Here is a 22,329-nt window from a genome sequence, read left to right as displayed (position 1 = left end):
CCGAGATCCCACATGCACCCACCACTCCTAGACAAAACAAGACATTTCAGCCAAAATAGAACAGCAATGAATTCATCTTTCACCACATGTACTTGAACATTGTTGGATAGGTAATGTTTAAAGAGTAGACATTTTGTCTAAAACTATTGCACTCACCTTGCAAAAAACAATCAATTGGGTTTCCATCCAAGATCCAGAAGAGGGGAAACATGTTTTCCTCCCAATAGCTCAAGAGACATTAAACATATATTATGAGTATGACCTATCTTCCCTTCATACCATTTAAATGAATGAATGAAAGCTAAACCCCAATCTACGCTGAAGTACTTATAGCTGTGGCTCGCCACATTGAGTTGCGGAGTCCAGTGCACATGGTCTTTGTTTCCTGCAACTCATCACAGAGCACTCACTCACTGTTTAAATTCCAAAGGTCAAATGTGATCTCAATTGGGTGTTCAGTCTTATCATTTCATCATCAAAGGAGCTTAAAGTCTTCACGAAAGGATGATTGAGCCTACAAAGCAAACGGTCACAAGACCAATAGTATTTCAGGATTTCTGTTAATAAACTAACCTTTCTGTTCAACATCAACTTTTAGACAGCATGTAACTGATCAAATTCCATTTCATTATAACGTTCTGCTGTAAATTGTATCAGATAAGATATGATGAACAGTATATGTGTAGACTCGTGTATTAAAACAACTTTATTTAACAGCAGTTCAAATGCTTAAAACAGCAACTGATCAAATTTCATTGAAAGGTTTAAATAGCCTATTCATGAAAATAGCATACAAACTCACAAGAGGAACTGTGAGCTTGTAGATCTGCTATTTTCACAATATTTGTCTGTGGAACGTCAAATAGTTTTCTTTACATACAGTAGATAAGTACTCTTACAAGAAAAAAAAAGTCAATAAAGTTAATGCTATCACAATTTTGGACTCCAGCCCTGGAATACTTATATATCTTCAGGTCATCAACATTCCTTTAACAAGTTTGTGAGCCAAAAGGATCTCAAAGTTCTCAGTACAACTCTGGTGCATTGAGAGTTTGACTCTTCTACTGACATATCTGACAATGGCATATCAAGCTCTTCAAAAGAGTCAGTGCAATGTGTATTTATCTCTGTGAAATAGGTGTGTTAATCCATCTATCACACTTTCTAACATAATAAAAGTCACAAAAAGTACAGTGTTTCTTCAATAGTGGACCACTCAAATTCCTTCAAATTTGCCTTCATGATCAAATTTGAATGTGTGTGCGTCTCAGTTCCTGCTCTGGTAGTCCACAAAGGCCTGCTGCCTCAACAGATCCCAGAACAGCATGCTGAGCACTGTGTGTGGGGCCAAGCGAAAAAATACTGGGCCCATGCCTTTATATAATCCCATGAGGCCCTCGGTGTGGCACACTTTCAGCAAACAATCCATGAATCCATGGTAGAGGCGACCCTAAAGGGCACACAAAAATAACATTTCATTACATTATACAACACAGACAACTTATGAGCCGTGTTCTAAATAATACAAACCCCCAAAATTAAATATGGTAAAGAAAAATGTCAGATGGTGTATTAAAAAAAAAAGATACAGTACAAAATAGTACTCACCCGACGGAACTCATCTACTGGTTGGTTATAGAGTCGTGTGCTGATGACATCAAATGGTGTCATGCTGATCGTCACAGCAACTCCACTTATCATAGCAGCTAGCAAAGCAATGAGCCAGCTGTTTGGACTAAACCACTGTAAGGATACAGAAAACATGTTGAACCCAATGATAGTAGTATGAAGGAGTTTTAGCTCTTAAGCAACACTTCATAAAAAAATGTTAATGACGTTTAGAACATTTAGAACACTTTCCTGGGGTCTTTATGTGTGTAATACTGTATGTGGTTTTAGATATTTTAGATTTTAGCAGTGTCCATGATGTCACAGAAACTTCCTTCTTGGACTACATGTTGTCTCAGTAAAGGCTCATACATAGTTTGGTTTTCGGTGGTGAGGTGACAACCGAACTACAACATGATGTCACGAGCCGCGGTGAAGAGCATACCACTGCCACGGCCGCCCCAGCCCTTCTCTCTGTTTTTACTCACCACCGCTCAACGTTATTTCAGCTCCGGTGGTCACCTCACCAGCGGAGCGGTGGTCACCTCACCACCTAAAATCCAGACTATGAATGAGCCTTAAGACAGCCCTCCCCATCATAGATATAAAACAATATATATGCCTCATTGGCCGCTGCAGTTCATTGGAGCAACATGTCTCCATTGAAGGCAAGGAAGCTTAGAGAAGGAAAGGAAATCATGGGAGCCAAAACTCACATCGGAAGTTCAATGAATAAATGGCAGTGAATGGAGCTGGCTGGACCAGCTCATAACAAACATTATTTCGGAACAATTGAGACCATTGTCATATAATCTGTTCAGGAATATAAAAGAAGACATATCACAGGTTGTTTTCTAAGTGCACAGTATATCATTTTATTTCAGGATCTAAACAGCAGCAGGTATCGTTTCTGGCTCGGAGGTATCGCGAGATTTGACTGACAGACAGGAAACAGTGGGAAGTCTCGCAAAACTTGGTACGTTCAGAAAGGTACTTTGTGCTCTTTAGATACCATGGGCCCTATTTTGCGTGTCTTAAGTACCAGGTCTTATGACTTAACTTAAGACCTGGAGGCGTGGTCAATGCTGTTTGGCCACTCAGAATAGCCAAATGGCATTGATCACGCCTCCAGGTCTTAAGTTAAGTAATAAGACCTGGTACTTAAGACACGCATAATAGGACCCCATACCTCTATAAAATTACACAGTGTACACATCGAAAAGCAACACAGCAGACAATAATGTGTTACATGTCTTCTGTTATTTTCCAGAAGCGATTACTTTACGGTCATTCAGAAAGTGTTTCTTCATGAACTAGTCACTGAGCTCTCATTGACTCCAGTGCATTCTGCCGAACTTCCGGGTGTAGTACCATATCCTTTCGTTCTCTAAGCTTCCTTAAATGTTTTTTTTGTGGCTTTCTCCTTTATTTTATATATTTTATGGAGGGACAGACAGTAGGCTGACAGGAAATGGGGAGAGAGATGGGGGGGAAGACATGCAGTAAAGGCCGTCGGGATCAGGAGTCGAGCCCGCGGCACACTGCCAGACTGGATTACCAGCCAAGGTGCCTGGACCACTGAGCCATGGCCCAGGCCCTCTAAGCTTCCTTGGCAGGAAGTCAAGCGGAAGTGCCATAGGGAAGCGCTGAATGGCACGCTGCGTCGCTACCCAAGTGACGTCACTCTTGACACTCCTCCATGTCTCTCGCTGTCTCTCAACTGACTACTGGCCAATCACAGTGCGTCTTTTCCGGGACTTGGTTGCTTCCCAAGGAATCTCTGGAAAATTGTGCCTTCAATTTTGACACGCGCCCCAGAACCGGAAGAGGCGTACCTTTATATGTCTATGCTCCCCCTATCCACAAGGGGGAGCAGTGCACCAAAGCATTATGGGAATTGTAGTCCAGGAAGGAAGTGAGCCCAGTGTCTGTGACATCATGGACACTGCTAAAATTTTAAATATCTAAAACCACATATTACACACAAAGACAACAGGAAAGTGTTCTAAATCTTCCAAACGTCATTAACATATATTTTGCAAAAAGGGTCTGACAAATTATGCAAACCACGCCCCAATACATCATGACAACAGTCATGTGGACACACAACGAGATCTAGATGCCTGGGCTGTGCAGAGCAGAAAATGGCTTTGCATGAATGACAAACATGACATCCAAGTTGGCAAGCCATGGTTGACAGAAGTTTTCCACCCGTTTCAAAATTGCACATGACGTGGAGGCGGCATTGGATCAGGGGGTAGAGCGGCCACTTGTAAGCCGGAAGGTTCCTGATTCGTACCACAGCACCTTCGTGTCAAAGTGTCCTTGAGCAAGACACTGAACCCTTAACTAAATTTAACCATTTTACATGTGTGTTAGGCTAACTAATATTAGCGGCCTAGCTAGCTACGTAATGGCTCCAAGTGGGCACATGTCACTTCTACCAATCCAAAGGGAGGACAGCATAGGCATGGTCAGGCATGGTTTGAATAATTTGTCGGTGTGAATACTGCATCCTAAAAGTGGCAGCTGTCGTTTCTAGTTACAGTACCTGGGAATTTGACACCCATTCCTTGCCAGAGCTGAAGGTGGCCAATTGCGCAGCTGAGCCCACCATAACCCGAGGCACAGCCCCATTCACTCCCCTCCACAAGCCAACCAAACCTTCTTTTCTATAGATAGTCGCAAACGCATTGGACACTCCCTGAAAAGTAAAGAGAAAAATAGAGAGAAAATACATTCCAAAATGCATAAAAAACATGAATCATTCTGTTACCACCTGGATTCTAAAGGCCTATTCATACTCCAGGTGGTAAGCGGTTCACCACTCACCACAACACATCTGTGTTTTTTTTTTACCAACCACCGCTTCGGTGGTCACCTTATCACCTAAAACTGGAGTATCAATAGGCCTTAACCTGTGTCTCTCATGTGGGAAACCAAACATCTACCACTGAACTCAGTGTGTTTCTCTTTTTGTCAACATTTGCTGAACAAAGTCTTCTGATTTCATGCAGTATGACTTTAAGGCTTATTATGTAAAACAGTTTTTCTAGGTGAACAAAATATACAAATATGCACCCAGTCCTGTTCACTGAACAGGACTGGGTGCATATTTGTATATTTTGAAGGTGACTCTCAATCATGTCAGTGACATTTGTCTTGAATTTCTGTGTTCACAAGCCACAGCCCTGTTTGCATAACAGTAAATTGGTTGTTACGTTGTGGAGGTGGTGTTGGTGTTTGTCAAAGTCAAAACACATCCATAAAATGTCAGTTCGTACAATGCACTGGGCAAATAGTCAAAATACCCTATGTGGGTGAACTCTGACAGGATGAACTGAGGAAACTGTGTAAAATCTAATAGTCTAGTAAGCATAAGGACAATTTACCTGATGGTTATGCTGGTGGCCAACCGCTATGGTTTCAACAGTTTGTGCCTGCAGATGAGTTTTCACCTATGAAGAAAACATGCCATACAAGGTTAAAGTTATTTAACGTTTTAAATACTGTAGAGTAGAATGCATTAAGCACTGACTGTACATGACAGAACCTTACAATGGAGGAAACGAGACGAAAAACATGGAAATGATTCACATGTCAGGTATGCGTTATGTAACAATTATGAGTTATGTAACGATTACAGACAGCTCTGCCAAAGTACACCTGACTTATCATTTGGGCTGTCACTCTTTTTCTTTAATTTTGACGATTGTCAAAAACAATTGCAATTATGTCAAATAATTGTGATTAGATGATTCAGGCCTACTTATAACATTTTGATGAAAAATAAAACCTTACAAAATTATACAAGGTAAAGAATTGCACTGTCAATATTTTACAGCATCTCAGAATGACAATTACAGTATATACAAAAGACCCAACTAGTAAACAGTGAAACTGTAGTATAACTGCAAAGTGACATTCATACTGTGAAATAACAATTCATGTTTCTTGCTGTCAGTCACTACTGTACAACAATGTCTATTTTTGGCAACACCAGGTGGTTTAAGATGCAGCATCATGCTCGGTATATTTAGTGACCTACATACTGTATACAAACCTTTCATCACGTATATAGTAACTGCTTCCATGATGCAGTAGAAGGCTAGGTGGTCATATTGACGTCAGTCAGGGTAGAAAACAACACTGCTAGTGGTTGTGTAAGGACACATTACCAACATCCTATAGTGAAATTTGACTCCGTCAACAAAGTAACACCTGTTAAAAAATTACATATAGAAAGCTATGTTCGGCAGTGTGCCGCGGGTTCGACTCCCGATCCCGACGGCCTTTACTGCATGTCTTCCCCCCATCTCTCTCCCCATTTCCTGTCAGCCTACCGTCTGTCCCTCCATAAAAAAATATTAAATAAAGGCGAAAGCCACAAAAAAACATTTAAAAGAAAGCTATGTTCGAGTTGGGTCATTGATTCATTATTTTTTAAGCCGTTTACCATGTACTTGTTTAAGTCAAATGTAACTTTTTAGATGTCATTTTAAATATCAGCTAGAAATATTATACGTGTAAATATAATGGTAGCATTTAAGTGAAATTCAATTATAGCAGGTCAGTTTAAAAAAAATGGCAGTTGCTGTATTTGAGGCAATTGCTGAATTTGTAAAGAAAAAAATACTGTAGTCTGTGCTCATTCACTTACAGTATGTGCTATAGTTTGATGCAGAGCTATGCTGTATTGACTGATTTGCACATTGGCAGTGTTCTGCTGAAACCTTTTGCATAATGTATGAGATGGTTTGAAGATACCTGTTCTTCCCTACTATATTACACAGCAGTGCTATAAGTAGCAGTGGTCTTTTTGCTGTTTTGCTAACTCTTGTTTATATTTTCACAGTGTGTGTGTTTGTGTGCTAAATATTACTACATTCAATTTGAGAAAAAAGGATTCTCAGACATCCTGAATCTGGCCCGATTGTCTCTTGATTGTATTCACAGTCCAAGTCATAAACAAAAACGAATTAGGACTCAGGAGTCGAGGAATAAGTATTATGGTAATCTCAATACGTACTTGAGCACAGGGTTACTCGTTAATTGTGATACAAACTAGAGTACAACAATCTCAAAGATACAACAGAAACCCACACCACGTTGCTTACCAGATAAGCAGGTGAGGCAATGAAGGCACCCAGTGCACCAGCTCCTGCACCTGACAGAAGACTCCCTCCGTGGACTGCGGTGAGGCCTGAAGCTTCACAGTATGAATAGGAGCCGAGCCTCACACCGTTCATAAGGCCTTGGTACATCAAACCAACAGAGAGCCCCTTCTGCAAGCCACGGAGGCCATCTGTACGTCCCACCACCCAGAGGGCCTGAAGCACCCCTTGGTAATGTCTCTGATAAGAGCCCCGTGCACACAGCTCTCCCTGGAGCTGCAACCTGGTCTTCACAACCTCCAAAGGATTGGTGAAAACGCACGCCCCACAGCATGCGAGTGCACCCAAGGCAAAGTCAAGAGGCCGCCAATTAATGGCTGGTGGTGGAGGGGAGGGTGTCAGAACCCCAAGAGCAGCCACAGAGGATGCCATTTCACACAAGGGCTGAGCACTAAAAGGAGAGTCTTTAGATGAATATTTCTGGGGCTGCGTGCTTGTCATTAGTCAGTAGTGTTCCTCACATGTGTGCCCTGAGGGATATTGGTTGATGGTTGTGTTCACTCAGTCTAGAGGGGATGGCTAGAAAAAGAAACATACAAAAATGGCTGCAATCAACTAATATCACAATCAAGGCAATATTAATATTTGCATTTCTGATAACACCATGCCATGATTTCCATCACATATATCACTGTCTGACTCATATTCTTTGTTTTTGTCTTGTGTTTAGAAATGCATACAAGTTTCCAAAAGTCTATATAGGGAGCTTCAAAGTTGACTTCAGTCAGCTGTAGTTCAGATGGGGTACTACCAGGCTTATTGAAATTCTTTCTAACTTTTCCAATGAGAAAAACATGACATTCATCAACCCCCAATCAAACTTTTCCAATGAGAAAAACATGACATTAATCAACCCCCAATCAAACTTTTCCAATGAGAAAAACATGATATTCATCATACCCCAATCAAACATTGACAAACACATTTGTCAGAGTGCAGCTTTTTTCTACAAACAAACTATCATAAGAGCACACAAAAACACAATGTTGTTGTAAGCAGCTACAACAGTAACAGGCAGCACAGACAAGTTGTTTCAAGATCACATGCAAGTTCACAAAGTATATTACATTTAACAATGCTACACATGCACCCTGGATCTTTCACATTACCTCTTGTAATAAAAGCAAATATCAAGGGACTACAACTTAATGAGAGAAACTCACAGTGGCTTTTAATACATTTTCTTGTTCCATTCTTCCTCTCCTAGTTGTTGAAGGCAACATATGTAAACATTCTGTCCTCAGCACATTCATTGTTAAACTCTCCGCCCACAGTCTTAGCAGAGCCAATACACATCCAGCCCCGCCGCCACCTCATCACATCCCTGGCTCTGTGCGAATCAAACAGCTTGATCTTACTGCCCCCTGCCACTGTCCTATTGAATCCCTTCTGGGTTAAAGGTTATTGTTGCTCTGAGAGGGGGAGGAGTGTCTCAGCAAGAGTGCAATAAACATGCACGCTGATTTTCCTTGTAGGGTCATCTCTCCTGATTGTGTACAATTGGTATTTCAAACTGAAAATATATTTTCTAAAATCTGCTTACCAACTAACTGGAGAGATGGGGAAACCCCATACTGAACAATCACTCCATGATAGATTACTATCAGAATACACTTTTTTTCATCAACTTACTTTAATGGTTGGTTGACCCAAACTAATAATTCAACACTGAGACTTGGTCAGAATTCTATAATAAATCCATGTATTAAGCTGCCTCCAAACAAGAGCTCTTGTGGACCACTAGTAGAGAAGTAGAAGACAATGATTGTGGTACTTAAAGCTGAATCTTGTTTTCCCCAACAAACCTGCTATGTCCATGGGAACCACTAGAGGCTGATCTTTAGCACGTTTTATCCACAGACAAAGCCATGTCCTAAACTTAAAATGTTACACTAATAGTGTCAAATTGCAAGGAGCACACACACTATTGGATAAACAGCCAGATGTTAGAAATCTAACTAAGGGATTCTGACAAGTAAGACATGGAGGCTTTTATTATTTTTACTATGTTTACAGTACAATGCAACATCTCTCACCCACCATGGCCCCCACTACACATTAATCAACAGACACATTTAAACCACCGCCATGCTCTCGTACGCACACACGCACGTGCACACACACACACACAGTCTCACTCACACACAGTCTCACACACACACACAGTCACACACACACACACACACACACACACACACACACACACACACACACACACACACACACACACACACACACACACACACACACACACACACACACACACACACACACACACACACACACACACACACACACAGTAAACAATGCAGGCTTAAAGAGTGATAAAAAAGCAAGGTAGTCATCAATTGTTCCGTTTAACAGTGTCCATGATCTTTCAATCATTCTCTATTAAGAGTTCAAAGCAGGGAAATACAGATAAATCAGTCCGTGGTAGATCACCTTGACGTTGAGGGAACAATGACAAAGTCCTATCCACTCAAACCATTTCCCATGCATACCTGTATATTTGCGCAAACACGCACACGCACACACACACACACACAGATGCACACGCGCGCATTAAACCAAATCTTATCAAAGTGTAGTTAAACTGTATCTTTCTTTGAATGTTTGCAAGAGGCAGAAGGGGGTAAAAGTTGTAGTGTAAGTTGGGAGAGGAACATCTAATAATGATTATGTTCTTTCCCCATTATTCCTTTCTACAGGAAAAAGGCCTTACGTGTCAATTCCCTTGCGTGGCCGTAACTTGGTCAGGAAGGATCATCATCCGTATCCTGCCTGTTGCTGCATTAAGCCTAATTTATACTTCAACGTACGGCAGCATTGCTCATAAACAAAACCTATGTTCAAGGAAAAAAAAAAGATATGCATTCCTTAACTTGAAAATGTGTTCTTTTAGGTGAGCAGTGCTGCTGTACGACGAAGTATAAATTAGGCTTTACCTTTTAGCACGTACAAAGTACAAGGCGTTGGTTTTAGGGTAGTACTTCACATTCTGCTTTTTGTCCATGAGACCCCCAAATATAATGAGCTCCCCTCTGCCCTGTACCACTGTATGAAGACTGGTCTCAGGGGGACCGGTAACAGCAGCAGGAGTGCCATTTCCATATACTCTCCAGGACACCACAGCGGCACTTTTGGCCCGGGATACATCCAGCACGTACATCTGCATAGGCTTGCAGTTGAGAGACTGGTACAGCGGTTTCCCCACATTCAGGCTCTGAGGTGGGTGATGGCCGAGTCGTCGCGCGATCGGTGGAATAGCGTGTCCATCGCCTGCTGCAGCAACCTGTGGTGGACTAGAAGATGTGGAAGGGGGTGTTCCAGCAGAAGCCCCACTTCCTCCACCGCTCCCTCCCCCGGGAGTGGCGCCTTGTGTCGAGAGGGAGGATGAAGACGCAGATGGTTGAGATGAAGATAGGTTTTTCACAGCCTCCAGACCTCGTCGTAAGGCAGCGGGAGACACTGCTCCTGGTGGCGTGCGTGGAGAGCCAGAGGGTGGTGTGTGCAGGCCATTAGTGCTGGGTACCTCAGGGTGGTGCATGGAGGATGGTGGAGACTCCCAGCCATAGTCCGAGTGAACAGGTGGGTGAGGACGTGAGGGTGGAGACGCAGCTTGGGCTGGGCTGGTGCGGGGTGAGGGGGAGGAACCATTTAGCAGTGGGGGGAGTGGAGGAAGAGGAGGGCTATCTGGCATCTGTGAAGGGGAAGGCTGCTGGGAGGAGGATGGGCTTCCATCTCGGGCACTTCCTCTGGCCGAAGGTCGAGGTCTCAGGGTGCCCCATCGGCCATTCACACATGGAGCCTCCTCAACGGCTCCCAGGACCACACCTGCAGCCCCGCTTCGTACAGGAGAATGAGAACGCAAGGAAGGCGGTTCTGGGCCAAGAGGGGCCGGCGAGGCACTTATTGGGGAGGGACGAGAGTTGAGACTTGGGCTGAGTGGTGCACGGCCACATGGAGCCTGGGAGAAGACCACCACACACTGGCCAACCTTGAGACAAAGATGAACAGTGAGTGAATGATGAGACATTTGTAACTGAAGTAGAAATGCATAGGTAGAATAAGACAGGGGTTCTCAACGTTTTTGGCCGGGGACCCCCGGAAATGCTTTGGCAATGTCTCGGGACCCCCGCCCCGCCCCCTCCCGACCCCCAATATAAATTGACTGCTACAATTTAGCTATTGAAAAATAGCAGATCTACAAGCTCATAGCGCGCCACCGAGTGGCGCGCTACGAGCTTGTAGGTCTGCTATTTTTGAAAAATCGTGAAATTAAAAAAATAAATAAATCTTATTTTATTTTTTATTTGAAAATAATTTGGGGACCCCCTAAAATAATTTGGCGACCCCCCGAGGGGTCGCGACCCACGGGTTGAGAACCCCTGGAATAAGATACACATACTCTACAAGCTGGGTGACACCACAACTCAGGGGCCCCGTGGTCATCATTCTCCACCTGCAGCTGCTGCCATGTCCAAGGTGGTGAATCCATGTGGAGCAGCCAGGCATCTTTGAGGAGCTAGGAGAAAGAAAATGCATGAAATATAATGCTGAGACACATTACACATAGTACAGAGAAAGGAATATCCGCACTCTCGAGTAGTTTCTTATGAACTTGGTTTATTGAGCAAACACAGCAGCAGCAGTCCATCTAGTAGAAACGAATGCATTTCAGCACGTCTGACTTCCTCAGCGTTTCAAAGATTGAAGTCAAGTCACTTACTGCATTAGGGCCACCACAGCCTCCCAAGATAAGCAAAGTCGCATTGTCAATCACAATCTGAAAAAATAGAAATGAGATACATTTCATGACTTGTCAATTCATTAAAAATGAAAGGATATGTTCTTATGTTCTTTTTTGATTTGCCTAATGCTGCGTTCACACAGGCAGATGCAAAGATACAATCTACCATACATTTTCAATGAAAGCCATCGACATGAAATACATCACACCTTTGTAGCTGCTGCAAAAGCTACACAGCTACAAAGCTACAAAAACGTTCAGCTAGTTTCAACTTCAGCTACAAAGACACAAAGCTACAAATATGCTGTGTAGCTTTGCATCTTTGGCATCTGCCAGTGTGAACGCAGCACAAATAGTGAAGTATTCTTACTTGAGACTGGCCTCCTCGTGGATGTGGGCATGGGCCAGATATGGAAGGTTTGGACCAGGACCACTGCTCCAGATCCAGAACCCAAACCTCATTACTCCTGAGGAGAGACAAGTAAAGGAAAAGGACGACACAGTGAGATTTGTCATTTAGTATGATGACTAAATTTGGGTGGAGAATGAAAAAAAAATACAATAACTTGTTGCATACATTTGGCGTGCCCCTAGTGACCCCCCAAACACCACCATGGTGCTGCCAATCACAGAGGAAGAATGGCCAGCCATAGGAGGAGGTCCATGAGTTGTCACGATGCAGTTCCACCTGAGATAAGACAGTGATACATGTTTTAGAGAGAAAAAAGGGCTAAATCATAGATTGATGGACAGACAGATAGATCTTAATTGATCCCATGGGGGAAATGGTATTACAGCAGATATGAAAGACAGGACAGATACAGAAGAAAACATTATTGTCCTCCAGCTCCAAGAGGTACAGCACAAATACCAGTAATATAGGAAATCAAAAAGCACATCAAATACAAAATTATAATTAGCTGTTCAGAGAAACATGTCCGCACACACACTGACAGGGGTGAAAACAATCCTCGTCCCTGATCCTGATCCAGCCTGCCGGAGATAACAATAACAATCCAAATCATCCATCTATAGCAGCAATCAGTTCTTCCTCTCACCAGTTCTTTGAAGGAGAGTATGTATGGATTTCATCAAAGAACCTCTCTGGCTGATGCAGTGGATAGGGGCTAGGACGCGTCCAGCCTCCAAACAGCACTAGAAAGTCTTTGTGCATGACTAAGGTTGCTCCTGCTTTAGGAGACGGGTAAGAGCCTGTGAAAGAAAAGATAACTATTAATGGTAAATAAATAGTCTGCATTTCTGGTGTGCCAATGAATGAGCATTCCCCCATTCACAGAATGATGTTACAATAGGTGCTACAATAGGCTCCGTTTGATGACGCTGCATGGAGTGGGCCTATTGGGCAAAAGAGGTGGCAGAAATGTGCCTGAATAATGCGCTTTATATTAACTGTACAATGTGTGAGGACATTGAGGGCGGGATAATAAGCCTAGATCACAGACAGAGAAGTGATGTAGAGCATAGTCATATAAAGGTAGACGCCTCTTCCGGCTCTGGGGTGTCTGTACTGTATCTCGAGGGAAGGTAACATGGAGGCAAGCTTTCTCGAGTTTCCTTGCGAAGCATAGTGGAAGCAAAGCGGAAGCTTGCCAAGTTTCCTGGTACGTAGCGGAAGGGGACATTCGGTAGGCCAATCAGAGGCGCGATTCCCTCTTTCCCAGCGGAACTTGCTTTGGCAATGTCCCGGAAAAGACGTGCTGTGATTGGCCAGTAGTCACTTGAGTGGCAGCAACGCAGTGTCTTCAGCACTTCCGCTTGACTTCCTTCTCCCGTTGGAGACAGGTCGCTTCAACAAACTGCAGCGACCAATGAGGCATCTATACTTTTTAGAGTCTGTGGCAAATTTCGGAGGCAGGTGGAGTGCTGGTCAGCCCGTGATGAGCTGACGCACACAGCGACATTGCCTCTCTGATTCTGGTAGTGGGATGGGATGATGGCAGAGGCAACCAGTCAAGGCTCATGTGGAGCACTTAGGGGTTCAATATCTAGGTAAATGTATCATGTGAACACATGAACACAAAGCAGAAGCTTTACCAATAACATTGAAAACTGAAAGCCAGGCATATACATTTTTTTGTTGTTGTTAGTAACTGTTAATAATATACACACACACACACAGAGGAATGGAAGTTAATGGATATTTTTACCATTAACCTGTTACCATGTGCTTAAAGCTCATGACCTCAGGCATCATGGACCTTGCCCAAATTTACCACTGGTATTCACGACCGTCTCTGCTGTACGAGTGCAACTATCGGTTGGTTAACTCGAAAATGTCTGACTTTAGAGTTTTTTATTCAAACAAGCTCCGAATGATTTTCTTATTATTGTACATTCTCTGAAAAACATCCATTTTGGAATTGACATTACTTAGCCAAATTCTGTATGACTGGTTGCTGCCATTGATCATTAGTATTTCCCACCACAATGTACCTTCTTGCTCAACACATTACTCCTATATTTAGATTACTTCATTGGCTCTCTGTACAATACTGAATTTATTTTAAAGTAGCACAAATAACCTTTTTCCCACTTTGATTCGAATTTCTTTGTATGAACTATGAAATGTGCTATATAAATAAAATATATCATTTGATTAAATAAAACTCTCACGTTAGTCCCTTTTAATGGGAGCCATGTGTCACAAATTATTAAGTTATCCTTTCCAATAGCTGGGCGGTTTAACCTTAACAGTTACAGTACTTGACAAAGAATGAACTCAACTCATACCTGATGCTAAAGGACGGATCCACTCCTTGCTGTTGAGGTCAAGTCTCCACAGATCATTGAAGGCAGCATTGCAGCTACTCTGAGTGCACCCCCCAAACACGTACATAGACTGGTTGGAGTCATAATAACATGCACCTGCAACCAAAATATGTATATCAAATATCGTCTCTCACTATACATTCAACAGAACTGTATGTATAAATTTCACAACAATAGTGTGAAATGGATTCTATCTCAGTGGCACTTCTTATATACTGCTTAATACCTAGAGATATGGCTGGACAGACCTTATTCACATACAGTATACTGTGAATGTAAAATTACATAACAAGTCATGAATTGTAGATGGTCCTCAGTGGAAAAAGGTTGCATATACTAACTGTGTGAGAAGCGTTGAGTAATAGGTGTTCCTGGGTATGGGTATGTACGACTTTCCCACTGAATATTCCCCTCCTGGATAGCCCGCAGGAAGCCATGATAGCACTGATATGCAACTCCTAAGGAGATGAGGAAAAAGGGAAAGTTAAGGAAAAAACTATACATGTTAAATGGTTAAGTACAGTCAAAGCTGACATCTATAACCCCTTGAGTTAGGACTAAAATATCTTATGATATAATGTTAATATGACAATATATGTGTGCTGCGCTAGTACAACCAGTTATGCTACCTGTACCTGACATATCTTGATAGGAGAACACATTTCTATAAAACACCGGTCTACATTTTTCAATAGCAAGAGTGTCTCTAACCATGGCAAATGAATCAAGAGAATTAAGAATTAAGATGGATTTAGGTCGCCTTCACACCAGAAAGCTTTACTGCGATTAAAACGAATCCTGCTGCACATTGTCGGAAAGAGCGCTTCGTTTGGCAGGTGTGAAGCCTCATTCGAATCCTAATGCGCATCAAAGAACTGCATTCTACTCCGCCAAAAGGTGCAGGTGTGAATGCAATCCGCAGCAAATAAAGGAAATGAAGCAAACAATGTGGCGGGTGAGGAGCTAAACACAGTTGGCGACAGAGAAGGCATATTTTACGCAGTGCAAAGATGTCCCATTACCGTGGATAGACGTGGTCGAATGAGGAGACCGAAGCCCTGATCGAAATATGAGGACGAGTACATTAATCAATTGCTTAAGGAAACACATAAAAACACTGCAGTGTAGCCTACAGAATATTCTGGCTGTCTGTCTGTGCGTAAACATGGAGTGCTGTCACTGTGTGGGGAGTAGGGACTTTCTTCATCTCGATAAACTTGTAAACATTTTGCGCTGCGGTCTGTGCTCAGTGCGCTCAGCGCTGTGCCTCCATGCCCAAAAGAACAGTGCGTGGCTGCGTGCGTAGTGAGAGAGAGGTCCAGTCCCCAACGGCACGACACATGCACGTTATGAGTATATATATATATATATATTATTTTTTTTATAGAGGGACAGACAGTAGGCTGACAGGAAATGGGGGAGAGAGATGGGGGAGTGACATGCAGTAAAGGCCGTCAGGATCGGGAGTCGAACCCACGGCACACTGCCAGACTCGGGCTACCGGCCAAGGTGCCTGGACCGCTGAGCCACGGCCCAGGCCATGAGTATAATTTTACCATAGATTTCACTGTGTAGACTAGTTTATGAATTGGACACATTGATAAAGGTCCCTGTTGCGTTTCCAATTGCTGCAGATGACAGCGCAGTGTGAAGGCAAACCGCAGCAAATTAAATATGCAAGAATCCCAACTTCTCCGCCCATTCGTATCGAGTCTACCGAAGTATTAGGTGTGAAGGCGACCTTAGTTACGCAGGTACAAGCAGAAATATGTTGTTGGGACGTGTTCCGCTGAAGTAACGCAACAATACACTATAACATGATAATAACAAAAGTAGAAAAATATAATACTGGAGGTAATCTGGAGGTAAATTAAGATAGAAATACAGTTAAAGGACATGTGGAACGGAAGGCAAGGTAAACCTTAAGACATGTACATCTTAAGCAGCAATGTCAAAATGAGCAAGAGCAGAAGGCATACATCTTTAGCAGCAGTGTCATGTATAATAATGTATGTACATTATGCAAGTGTCATTTTAAGCAGCTGCTCAGGATTCCTATTTTTTACAGTGTTTTAATTTAGATTTAGTTTTTAGTCTGAGAGCCTCAGACTAAAGCCTTGAGGACCTGGCTGTGACACCTCCAGCGCATTCCATTTGGCGTCATCACAAATCATCATAACAGTCCTCAGTGATGTGCATCCCGAGGTACTTGAAGCTCTCTAATGGTTCCCAATCCTCGTTGATCAGGAAAGGCAAAGGGTGTTAGGGTCCAGTCAGTGTTTAGGCTAGGTGAGTGTGTGCCAATGTTATTGTGTTGTTACCATACTCTACCACACAGATGGACAAAAAACTATGTATTAATTAAATTAAAATAAATAAAGTCTGAATGATGTTTCCAAGTAATTTACTTCATGTTCTGCTGACAATAAGTTTTATTCATTTATTTTCTCCAAATCGACATTAGCGTAATTTTGATACGCAAACTAGAAATGTGCACTCCTCTGAGTGTAGGTCTCCACTAAGCCAGCTTGTCTACCCAGGGCCTACAAACTTTGAAGCCAGTCATGGCCAATAGGAATGGAAGCTGAAACTTGATGAGCATGACTCCAGACTCAGAGATAATGTGTTCCAATTTACGTTCCAATTATGTGTTTTAATTAAGAAAATGCAGTCTGGCACAAATGGACGGAGACTATGTGGGGAGTGGCCTCATGCCTCATCATTTGAGGAATCATGGGGGAAATGTTTTGGATTGTAAGACCTACAGTTCAAGTGATAGTCCAAAACCTGAAGTGCCCTGTTGGACACCGCCACCATATGGCAGATTTGAACAATTTGGGACACAGGTTCTTCCTTGGCCTACTACTGGTAGTGTGCGTGCAAAGTTTCACGTGATCAGTCAAAAGGTGACAAAAATTAGCAGTTCACAGAATGAACTGCTAAGTTGATCAATAACCTGCTTGCTGGTCCTTGACCTTTACAAAAATTCACAGTGATATAACAAACAGACAGACATACCTTTGATGAGGCGATACCACTGCTTACACACAAGTGCAGCGGTTTTGTGCTCCTGGTAAGGTGAAAGGAAGGACAGAATGTATTCTAAAACTTCCTCTGGCAACTCCACCATGGTTCTCCCTTCTTTGTCACCACTTTCCACATTTGTCTCTTCTGTGCTGGAGCCCATCTTTGCATCTACCTCTTCTGATATCCCAACATGCTCTGCACCATCTTCCTCTGTATCCATGGCAACAAAATATCCATCCTCACTGTCAGAGGAGCGGGACATTATTTTCTGTTGAGATATTGACACTGGAGTCAGCATGGATCTTAGGTTAAAAATACCAGTTGCTCTAGGTAACACACACACACACACACACACACACACACACACACACACACACACACACACACACACTTTTCAATTTTACAGATAATTATATAAAAATAACTAGATATATGGATGAAAGGAAATATTTGATAATTATATATACACTTGGACTGAATAACTGAGTGGGGGGCTATGATTATTTGAAGGAGAACTTTTTCCTCCATTGTAATGCTTACAATGTATTTGTTTGTATATATTTAATATTTAGTTGACAGATAAGTTGATTGTTACATTAATCTGGTAAGATATACAGTACGGTATATTTAATCTGTTGTGGCGTAAGTGGTCATCTAATATGAGGACACGGTTCCAGTCAAAATGTATTGGACATCTCGTTTTGGGAAGTGGTCCTGACTTGGACAGAGCACCTGTCTTCCTGTCTCCCATCCCATCCATCCCACAAAGGTCTATCATGTTAGCCCAGAGGTGCTGCTAGTCCAGCTGTTGTTGGCGACTTGGCGACTAATGCACGAAACCTGAAATGGCTCATGTTCGCCAACACCCAACTTTATAGTAAATTAGTTAACATTAGAAGACGACGAATACTGTCTAGAATAACACAATTGACCTCTAATTAGTGTTATGTGGGTGTTATACTTGTCATACTGGAGGTTCACGTTGAACAGCACTTGCTTGAAGAGGCATTCAGTGCTCGCTAGCATTTTGGTGCATGTATAACTACAGCTGAGCAAATGACCACTTACCGAGTTAAAGACTGCACTGCGAAGCAACGAGACACGGCACACTTTGACGCTAGCACGATGTCTACATCATCCATTAATGTCACACGTTCATCTGTCCACGAAATAGTCTTGAGTCCAATTTACAGCTAGCTAACGTATGCTAGGCTGGCTAATGCTGATAATCTTTGCTACTGGGAGATAGCTAACGTTAGCTAAAGGCAAAGGTAAGCGTTAACGTTAACCATGCGGTGCAAAAACGATACGTTTACTTTCACTGTAGTCACCGTTGTTTTAGATGTGATCTTTTATGGGTTCAAAATTCCTGTCTTCCCTCTCCTCCCCTCTCTTTATCAGCTTCGGTGGTGCATCTGCATACTCCAAACATTCGCCATCTTTCCTTCTGGTAACAGTAACAGCATCCTATCCTGCTACTACGCTTCAGTTCGCAACCACACTGGGATGAAGATGCCATGGACCAGTCACTGACGTCACATACCTGATTTATGTTTTGTCGTACGACGGTGTCGCCTGCTGAAAATAGCAGATCTACAACAACGTCTCAGCTATTTTGGTGCTTTAAGTACATATACTCAAACAAGGTACATTTTGTGTATATTGTTTGGGTATGTTTACTTTCCTTCTTTTTTTTTTAACTTATTAGTTTACATTTTACTTCATATAGGCCTATCAAATACAAATATTGTATTTTGTATAATTATTTATAGGAAAGGTTCAACTTGAACCTTCCTATAAATAATTATACAAATCAAGGCGGTAGTGTGTGTGTGTGTGTGTGTGTGTGTGTGTGTGTGTGTGTGTGTGTGTGTGTGTGTGTGTGTGTGTGTGTGTGTGTGTGTGTGTGTGTGTGTGTGTGTGTGTGCGTGTGTGTGTGTGTGTGACGTGTGTGTATGTGTGAGAGAGAGAGAGAGAGCGAGAGAGAGAGAGAAACATTGTTCCACTTTTTGGCAATTTCTCTTTCAATTGTTTTCCACTTTACTCAAGTAGTAGGCTACTGCGATTGTGAACTTTGTCCACAATTAAACCCCACTTGAAAATCAGTAGTAAATGTCAGTGATTTATAACGGTCGATTGCATACATAAAGCTTGAAGCTTTGCGGTGGCGTGACTGACGAATCCTTGGTATTCTTATCGCAGCAATTCTTACGCGGCGGCGGCGCATGTTAGCACGCGGGTCCGCGAGAGAGGCTGGTGGTACCCAAATACCCATTTATATAACTGACTATGACGGTACAACGGGTCGTACAGTACGTAGGCTACGGCCTACGGTAGGTCTACCTTGAAGTGAACAACACCATCACATGCTTTTTTTCCTTCTTCAAATGATGCCTCGATGCCATATAGTTCATTTGAGTTTCATTTTTGTATGATACAAAAATGAAACAACATAAAAAAAATATTGGCAACTCTAAATATAATCTCTCTTAGAATAATGATACAATTTGTATCATTATTCTAAATTTAGAGTTGCCAATATTGTTTTTACCCCCTTTTTTTCTACCCAATATAGTCTTTATGCCAAAGAATTGCTCCCCACACATTTCTGTGTTTTGTCACTGTTGTTGTATCCTACTGTCTCAAGTGCCAGTGAGGAGGTCCCAGTGGGAGGACATAGGGCCTTCGTCCTATTCCTCTCGCCCAACACTCCCTGTTGACAGGTGTGTGTGTGTGTATGTGTATTGTGTATATATATGTATATATATATATATATATATATATATATATAAACTTAGGCCTATTTATATGCTCATGTAGATGCCACTCACATGGGGCTCTTTCCATGGAGCTAGCTGAGGGAGTGTGTTGTTGGCAAGTTAAGTATAAAATTATCTAAGTCCAATAACATTTTCAGGACAGCCATGTTTTTAGGTCAGTTTTCAATTTGGATGGAGAAATTAGGGAAATCAAAGTCAGTGGAGCTGCTCCATCATCAGTTTTGCGATGCAGCTGAGGGAATGACTGTATAATATGCATCCCACCAGGATGCACAATTAGAACTGCACCGGTTGGTTCCAGCATACCTGCTCAGTTACAACAAACAATTGCTTGTCAATGGTGAGGTGAATACATGTCATTCCATGTCAACCAGTGACCATATCTGCTGCCTGCTTTAGAAGCCTGCTTGGATGAGTAGGTGGGAGAGAGCCTGTGACCTGACCTTAACACGTGATATTGTTCTGCAATTGCAAATATTACAATTTAACCGCTTATTTTATTGCTATTGTATGTTCTGTTGTATGTTGTATATGTTCTGTTGTTTCCAATACTTCAGCAAGGGTTCATAAACTCTATTTCACATTTTGTGGCAAAACATAAACACTAAGAAGACTCAGCCCCAGCATTTGGTTGGGCAGATCTGTGGTGATTTGTTGCTTGAGTGATAGTGATAATGTCTTTAATGTGAATTCCTGGATATGAAATATTGAACTGCAATCGTCTGTAAGACTGTAATTAGTGTTGTTGCTATGTCCGTTTTTTGTTAACCTTTTTTGTTCATTGAGTTCACTGAATGTTTTTTGTAACCTTTTCTGTAATCCCAAAAGTAAAATTTCGGTCACTTTTCTGATTGGACAGTATGTAATATAAGGCAAGACAGAATTAATCAAGAACAGAATGATCATCATACTGTACAAGACTCAAAGCTTGAAATTGTCGGTGCAACCACACCTGCAATTTCCCAGAATTGCACCTTTCTAGTTTAACTTATGCAAGGCCAAGATCTGCCTCAACTGCCTGCCAGGCCAGGATCTCTTCTAAGCCTTTCGGCCTGGCAGAGATAAAAAATACACTTTTAGCTGAAAGTTTGTTCATGGTTACATTTGTGGTTCAGTTGTGCTTTATTGTGCTTCAACTTCATCACAAATAACAACTCCCTGACTCACACAGTGACACACCACACTATGTACACAAACGTACACACATCAATCTTAGCAACACATTGCCTCTAGTCTAAAATCATTGGCCATCCAACACAAAGCCAATACATTTGCGACATTATCCCCCCTCAATCATCACTTCACAATCACATTACTGCCATTTGAGAGAACTTAAAACTTAAAATTAGGAACTTCAAATGGAGAGGAGCCATTTGAGCTCTTCTTACAGTTACTTCTATTTGTCCCTGTCCAGCTTTTTTGTTATACTGTACATACTAGCAGAAACACACTCCTCCCTCCATGTAGCTGGGCTGGAAAAAGGGGAAGTGCCTTTTGGCCAAGCAGCAGGCGTGAGGCCATGAGCACTGTGACACATCTCCTCAGTGCAGGCATGCTCATAAAATGTTGACTATGAGGTGCTGGAGCTGAAGAGAAACAGCATAGAAGGGAAACATGCCCATTGAAATTCATGCAATAATTCAGTAAGGTATTCTGTTAAAGGATAAACATGTAGAAGTCAAAATATACATTTGCTTGTTGATTTTATTTTTGTTTTTCTCAAGCTTGGTTTTGATGTCCCACTTCCTACCTTGATTGATTAGTTCCTGCTGTCTGTCTGCTAATTATCGTTAGTTTAGGTCTACGTTCAGTTTCATCTAGAATTTCGGTACATTTATTTATTTCTGACGTTATTTTGTCAATAACTCACTGACATTTATCAGAAATAAAGTATCAGCAAAGTTATGTCTTTTTTGTCTTTATTAAAGGACCATTCAAATTGACAGTGGTTTTCAACTTTCAAAACAAAAAGCAGATGACATTAATTAAGCCTTGACAGGAGGCTGTGAAGCAGAATTACTTGGATTTGCAACGTTGTATTCTTAATTTAAGATGAATATCAGCATTTGCATAAGGGCCCTGGGCTTCTTGGTGGCTCAGTATAGCAAGGTCACAGACCATGCATCATTGTTTGGTTTGAATGAAATGAACAACCTCGCATGTCAGTCTTTCTTGTTTTCCTGTTTCTCTTCATATATAA

At 42.0% G+C, this 22,329-nt stretch overlaps 2 protein-coding genes across 7 annotated transcripts; both read right to left on the bottom strand.

Moving 5' to 3' along the window:
• Positions 1 to 679: 679 nt before the first annotated feature.
• On the bottom strand, positions 680 to 8,129 carry slc25a34 (solute carrier family 25 member 34). Of its 4 annotated transcripts, none has more exons than XM_079511452.1 (6): positions 7,892 to 8,129; positions 6,726 to 7,301; positions 5,001 to 5,066; positions 4,160 to 4,312; positions 1,609 to 1,743; positions 680 to 1,450 (listed from the first exon to the last, which is right to left on the bottom strand). In XM_079511452.1, exons 2-6 carry the CDS (start codon positions 7,221 to 7,223, stop codon positions 1,268 to 1,270), a joined length of 1,035 nt encoding a protein of 344 aa, XP_079367578.1. In that variant the 5' UTR covers positions 7,224 to 7,301; positions 7,892 to 8,129; the 3' UTR covers positions 680 to 1,267. The 4 variants fall into 4 exon arrangements, with proteins under 4 accessions (XP_079367578.1, XP_079367576.1, XP_079367577.1 ...); XM_079511450.1 differs by having other exon boundaries at positions 7,946 to 8,129; XM_079511451.1 differs by having other exon boundaries at positions 6,726 to 7,288; positions 7,946 to 8,129.
• Positions 8,130 to 8,525: 396 nt separating this feature from the next.
• Positions 8,526 to 18,855, bottom strand: fbxo42 (F-box protein 42). Of its 3 annotated transcripts, none has more exons than XM_079511432.1 (10): positions 18,666 to 18,855; positions 17,341 to 17,617; positions 14,664 to 14,780; positions 14,284 to 14,418; positions 12,591 to 12,744; positions 12,110 to 12,220; positions 11,903 to 11,999; positions 11,512 to 11,568; positions 11,191 to 11,307; positions 8,526 to 10,779 (listed from the first exon to the last, which is right to left on the bottom strand). In XM_079511432.1, exons 2-10 carry the CDS (start codon positions 17,609 to 17,611, stop codon positions 9,724 to 9,726), a joined length of 2,115 nt encoding a protein of 704 aa, XP_079367558.1. In that variant the 5' UTR covers positions 17,612 to 17,617; positions 18,666 to 18,855; the 3' UTR covers positions 8,526 to 9,723. The 3 variants fall into 3 exon arrangements, with proteins under 3 accessions (XP_079367558.1, XP_079367556.1, XP_079367557.1); XM_079511430.1 differs by having other exon boundaries at positions 8,527 to 10,779; positions 18,418 to 18,855; XM_079511431.1 differs by having other exon boundaries at positions 8,527 to 10,779; positions 18,681 to 18,855.
• Between the last annotated feature and the right edge of the window lie 3,474 nt (positions 18,856 to 22,329).

The sequence above is a fragment of the Electrona antarctica genome (assembly GCF_951216825.1).
Source record: "Electrona antarctica genome assembly, chromosome: 9".
Classification (NCBI taxonomy): Eukaryota; Metazoa; Chordata; class Actinopteri; order Myctophiformes; family Myctophidae; genus Electrona; species Electrona antarctica.
Note: the sequence above shows the minus strand (reverse complement) of the source record. Positions and strands in the feature narration are given on the sequence as shown.

What these genes read in the sequence shown, in the direction of transcription:
- slc25a34 (XM_079511452.1), bottom strand. Translation starts at nt 7,223, where the DNA reads ATGACAAGCACGCAGCCCCAGAAATATTCATCTAAAGACTCTCCTTTT. An exon ending in TTGCCTCACCTGCTTATCTG is followed by an intron (nt 5,067 to 6,725) that starts GTAAGCAACGTG and finishes TTTTCTTCATAG; the next exon opens with GTGAAAACTCATCTGCAGGC. An exon ending in CAGTAGATGAGTTCCGTCGG is followed by an intron (nt 1,451 to 1,608) that starts GTGAGTACTATT and finishes TGTGCCCTTTAG; the next exon opens with GGTCGCCTCTACCATGGATT.
- fbxo42 (XM_079511432.1), bottom strand. Translation starts at nt 17,611, where the DNA reads ATGTCCCGCTCCTCTGACAGTGAGGATGGATATTTTGTTGCCATGGAT. An exon ending in GATCCGTCCTTTAGCATCAG is followed by an intron (nt 12,745 to 14,283) that starts GTATGAGTTGAG and finishes TTTCTTTCACAG; the next exon opens with GCTCTTACCCGTCTCCTAAA. An exon ending in GCTGTGGTGGCCCTAATGCA is followed by an intron (nt 11,308 to 11,511) that starts GTAAGTGACTTG and finishes TCTTTCTCCTAG; the next exon opens with CTCCTCAAAGATGCCTGGCT.